The following is a 6,020-nucleotide window of genomic DNA, read 5'->3' on the forward strand; positions in this document are numbered from 1 at the left end:
ATTATTAGTTTTTAAATTTCACCCTCCAAACAGAGGTATAAAAAGCCTACGTCGCGAGGCTAAACCGCATCGTGCTGAGAAGTGCTTTTCTTCACGTGGGTGCGCTCTGAAGTTTATATTTAAATGTGATTAATGACTTTTTGTTGTAGCATGACCTTTGCAAAGTTATAAAACCGTTGGTATGTATATTCAAGCACTGGAAGCTCAGCTTTAATGATAGCGGACTGGCGATTATTGATGATGTCATCAGTGAAAGTAAGGGGGAAAACATCTTAGACACTATTTTCTCCATAACCCTTCCGTTTGGAGGGCTAAATAAAGGGGAAGGCAGAGGGGCTAGGGCGAATGGAAGAATTTGTATTGAACCCAAGTTTCCTGCATCCATTATGCATGGATAGCAGCAGCTGTTCGTAAAGGATTAATGTGATAAATTAAGAATGACTTTGGAATTGTAACAGAGGTATTTAAATGAAGGTTTAATAATAGAAATGTTTACCCACAAAAAAGAAACATCTAAGTTACAAGCAAGGACATTGACCAAAAAAAAAATGGTGGACCTCTTCCTTTAACTCCAGCCAAAGTAAAAACAGCGTTTACAGCTGGAAATGGGCTCTCTCCAGTTGAAAAATAGTAAAATATGTACGGAGCACGCAGGCGACCTGCAGAAAATAAAGGTAACAGGTCACTCAGTGAACCCTTAGAGAGAAAATGTTTGCACATTTTTCTCTACAGGCATGCTGTAGGTGACACTTAATTGAAAACTCTCAAAATACATAGGGGGTTAGTAAGGGTGGAGTAGGTAAAATGCAGGCGTGTTGGTGGAAATTGTATGAGGAGCCTGTTGGTGCTCTTTGTGTGATAGGTTCACCCGTGGCGCCTAACTGTTAAAAATAAGGAAACACAAACTGTAGTTTGTAAGGATATCCTCTGGGCTCCGTGCACAATCTGCAGCTACACCCTATGTGTGCACCATTTGCATGGGGTCAATAAGGAGCCAGTACTTGCAGCTTACAACTGACTGGAGAGTGGCGTAAGACAGCATCTCCCCTAAATCATAAGCATGAGTAACTTGCATAAGCCAGACAAATACTTCAAAATACATTCAACACACACAGAACAATGGGACGTTCTATTTTTATGGCAACCCTTGTGATTGAAATCATACATTTCCCTTCGTTTTCATACATGAGATTTAATGAACGACCTTTATACACAGATAGAAGCTACAAGATTTGTTTGTTTCTTACTGGACATTCTGATCATGATGTTAGAACATTTTGATTTCGTTAGAACATCTTGTCCATTTTTGGATATGAAACTGTACATTACTATCTTTAGTTCCTCATTAGAGTTTGTTTGTGTAACCGTATAAAAGGTGATGGCCCCTCCTAACAAGCAGAGAATCTGCAGACTCCTCTGTGCGCATCTTTCCAGCGTATATCTCTTTTCTTTTACTTTGTTGAATGAAAACACTTGAAAAACATTTATTTATTCCATTGGATCTAACAAGTTTCCACTTCACCCTGGAGGTGACCATACAAGCCTCAAGAGATTTGCAAGCCACACCTGTGCTTTCCTTAAGATGCGATCTCTCCTCTCCTCCCCTCCTATGGGTCCAGTCATCCCAAAACTCCACAGAATCTGCACGGGTGCATGCGACTAAGGCTTAAAATGCTACCATATCTGCTTGATATCTGTCCACATAAGAGATTTATAATCTGAAGAAACACATGAAATCTCACAAACGAAGGTGAATTTCCTCCTTTTGTTATTAGTTATGAGTTACTGAAAACTGACAAATTTCTCCAAATGTCGCTGCAGGTTAAGAAGTTCCACAGTGGCTTAAAGTTCATCACTGTCCCATCTCAGTGCACCTTCTACAGAGACCAGACTCACAGCTGTCACAGTGACCCAGGGGGCTTTGAAATACAACCTTCAGTTAGTACATCACTTTCATTCACTCTCTTTGAACTAAACATCAGAACTATGCTACAGAAATTAATGTTTGTTTTTTTTAGGAAGCTGAAATTTCAGCAAACTATGGACCAAACTACCATCCATTGTTCACTATGCATTTGCCATTGAGTACAGAGGAAGTGACTGTTATCATCAAGTATCAAGATCAAGCCATATGGAAATACAAACTCCACCTGCCAGGTAAAAAGATGAGGCTTAGTGACCCATCGATCCATCCATCCATTTTCTTGACCGCTCCAACCTTATTGTGGTCGCGGGGTGCCGGAGCCTAACCCGGCTGCTGATGGGCGAGGGCGGGGTTCACCCTGGACAGGTCGCCAGTCTGTCGCAGGGCGCTTAGTGACCCAACAACAGGATTTACTCTGAATACAGCCGTTGAGGCAGTTCAGTTGGATTAGATATAAATGAAGGATTAGATTACTTTATTCCTCTTCTTTGTCCACAAAGTCACCACCAAACTAACACACAAATAAATAACTTAAATACACTATTAGAAATTGCATGAACAAAAATTAAAACGCGTACCTCACTGGCCACATTCCCCCCAAAAAAAGAAAGCAAGAAAACTTCTTCATACAGCTTCATAACTGTTAAAACATATTTTCTTCTCATTTCTTTTGTCATATATAGCTTTCCATCTTCTTCGGTTGATCTCTTTTGTCTTATAGAACTTGGCAAATGGCGTTACAACAAAAGTTTTTCCTGCACAACACAGTCTAACAAAAGGCTCCGCCCCACAGAAATATTCAAAATAAAATACATAAATATGCAAAATAAAAATTTGACAATTAAGAACAAATACCGACACTTATTGTGGCAGCTAAACTCAATTCATTGTGAAATCTCTTAAGAAGAATCATTGGGCAAAATTCCAGCTGAACTTCTCATCCAATCAGAGCAGCTTATACTACTGGGTGCACCCCTCTGTCTAAGGAGGATCCAAAGCAGGGGCCTTAGGTTCATATAGCAAAAAAAGTGCATTTGGACAGGCAGGTGACAATGAAGATACTCCACAAACAAAACGATGGGGTGATTTGCTCACCCGTCAGTGCAACAAATATATGTTTACTGTTGTCTAACCCATGTCCTTTATATTTGAAAAAGTGGAGCTATAATGTCATCAAGACCACCGACATATATATGTATTATTGGGTTGGCCTTTGCTTATTTGCTGCTATACTCAGTGACATGCGTGTGTGGCAACACGAGCGGTCGGGGGCGGGGTATTGGACACACTAAATTTTTAAGACACAGGATCACACAGGGCACGGATGCAAAGTGATTAAAGAAAAGACAACTTCAATCAAATCAATATCTGGTGTTCCTTTCTTTTATCCTTAAACCAGAATCAATTCCTATACATAAATGAATCAAACTAGCATGCTGGCACACACCAGCAAGATAGAAGACAGTTCTGCAACATCACTAAGCTCTCTGCCAGACAAAGATCTCCAAGCAGACTTGGGTTTCCGGCTGTTCAAGCTCTTCTGAAAAGCCAAAGAAACCAAGTTCAGCAGATAAAACATCTCATTAAGGTCATTACTCTTCAAAATCTGAAGATGTCCAGCAGTACCATCAACTCAGAACTGACGGAAAAGCAGTGGGACCCAGGTTCACCCATCTGTTGTCTGGAGAAGTCTGGTTAGAAGTGTCTTCATGAAAGAGTTGCAGCCAAAGAAAGCCCAACCTCTGATGTTGTAACAAGACCAACCAAGTCAAGTTTGCAGTAAAACAAAGGAACTGAGGTGCAAAAGAATGACAGCATCTTCTCTGGACTGATGAGCCAGAGGTGAGATGTTTGACTGAAGCAGAAGACAGCTGGTCCATCAGCAGCCTGAAGAGCTGAACAATGATGAGTTTCTGCAGGAAACACTGAAGCATGGCTCCTTGAATGTTTGTATATCTGCAAATGGAGATATGGTCATAATTATTGATCTTAAGGCTGAGAAAAACTGGTAGATGCTAACACATCATCCAACACTATGAGGGAGCTGTATGATTTGCCCCAAATTTATTCTGGAGAAGGAGAACTACAAACATTCAAAGTTATAAGAAACCATCTTTAGCGTATAAGAAGTGCAAGAAGTGATGGTGTGGAACAAGTTCTGTATCTGGGTTTACATCAAGAAAGAAGGATGTAATAAAGTCTAAACTACAAAATATGTGAGGTTGCTTCTCTAAAATCTTTGGAACAACCTACCAGCTAAGTTCCTGTGTGCAAGTGAATCTAGAAAAAGCAATGATGGTCTGAAGGAAAAGGGTGGAAACCCCAAATATTAATTTGTTTCAGATTTCCCTTTTGTTCTTTTAAATAATTTTGATTGATTGCTAGAAAAAAAATCACTAAACATGTTTATTTCTGAAACCATTCTTTGTTTTCACTGCATTTTCAACCTGCCTCCAACAAAGTTTGATCTGATCTTATGACCTTTTTGTGTTTTTTCAGGGATAGAGGAACAGGAACGGCAGCAAAGTTTTTTCAGTGCACAGAACCTTCGGGAGATCAGACCAAAGTTCATTGAAAACGTGTCGGATCCAACTTTGAAAAAGCTGCTACTTAAACTGCGCCAGTGTGAAGTCATCACTTCAAATGAGGAGGAGAAAGTTAGAGCACCAGAGCTGAAATCAGAGAGAGCCAGAATCCTGTTTGACACTGTGAAGAACAAAGGAGAAAAAGCAAGTTCCATTCTGATGAAAAGCCTACAAGAGGAGGATGAGTTCTGCTTTGATAACTTGATGTTGGGCATCGATCAGTGAAAAGTGATAAGTTGTTGGGACTGTAATAATCTGCATCTCTGATCAAATGAAACCAGAATAATGCTGCTCTCTACTGGTTATAGTTTTTTTCATAACTCCATATTGTCTTATACACAATATTACCAAAAGTATTAACTCACATACTCTCCTTGACTCGCATATGAACTGAATTGCCATCCCATTCCGAACCCATCAAGTTCAATATGATGTCCGTCTACTTTTTGCAGCTATTCCAGCTTTTATTCTTCTGGGAAGGCTGTCCACAAAGTCGAGGAGTGTGTTTATAGAAATCTTTCACCATTCTTCCAAAAGTGCAGTGGTCAGTCCTGCAAAGAGGCCTGGCACTCAGTCTCTGCTGTAGTTCATCCAAAGGTGTTCTATGGGGTTCAGGGCAGAACTCTGCTCAGGCTAGTCCATTTCATCCACACCAGACTCTGTCCTCCATGTCTTTATGGATTGTTCCCAAAAGTTTGAATGTAATTGTCCAAAATGATTATTTCAAAGTTCCCTTCACTGGAACTAAGGGGCTAAGCCCAACTCTTGAAAAACAAGCCCACACCATCATTCCTCCTCCACAATGCAATCTGAAATGTCCCGTTCTCCTGCAACCTCCAAACCCAGACTGGTCCATCAGATTTCCAGATGGAAAAGTGTGATTCCTCCCTCCAGAGAAGGTTTCTCCACTGCTCTACTGTCCAGTGCCGGCATGCTTTATACCACTGCATCAGATCCTTCGCTTTGCAATTGGTGATGTGAGGTTTGGATGCAGCTGCTCGACCATGGAAACCTGCCATGAAGCTCTCTGTGTATTGTACTTGCGCTAATCTGAAGGTCATGTGAAGCTTAGAGATGAGTAGCAACTGACTGTGCAGAAAGTCTATGACCTCTTTGTACTATGAGCCTTAGCATCTGCTGACCCCTCCATTAGTTTATGTGGTCGACCACTTGATGACTGAATTGTTGTTCCCAATCTCTTCCATATTGTTATGATAAAGCTGACGGCTGACTGTGGGATATTAAGGAGCAAGGACAATTCCTGACTGGATTTTTTGCACAGGTGGCATCTTATGACAGTTCCATGCTGGAATTCTCTGAGCTCCTGAGAAGAGAACATTCTTTCATAAATGTTTATAAAAAACAGTCTGCATGCCTGAAGACTTGATTTTATACACCTTAAGCCAGGCCAAGTGATGAGGACTCCTGATTCTGATCATTTGGATAGGTGAGACTGTTAGAGTCCAATGAATGCACCTTTTTGTTTTATAAGAGTGCGATGAGCGCACCTA

The 6,020-nt window shown here is 40.7% G+C and overlaps 1 protein-coding gene across 1 annotated transcript; it reads left to right on the top strand.

Annotated features, from left to right (window-relative positions):
- Positions 1 to 1,821: 1,821 nt before the first annotated feature.
- Positions 1,822 to 5,282, top strand: LOC112141605 (the record flags this gene model as incomplete). The annotated part of the gene is given in 3 exon segments (XM_024264750.1): positions 1,822 to 1,938; positions 2,019 to 2,157; positions 4,424 to 5,282. Coding segments are annotated over 3 exon segments (567 nt in total), but the record flags the coding sequence as incomplete, so codon positions are not given.
- Positions 5,283 to 6,020: the final 738 nt, after the last annotated feature.

The sequence above is a fragment of the Oryzias melastigma genome, unplaced genomic scaffold (genome assembly GCF_002922805.2).
Source record: "Oryzias melastigma strain HK-1 unplaced genomic scaffold, ASM292280v2 sc00401, whole genome shotgun sequence".
Taxonomy (NCBI): Eukaryota; Metazoa; Chordata; class Actinopteri; order Beloniformes; family Adrianichthyidae; genus Oryzias; species Oryzias melastigma.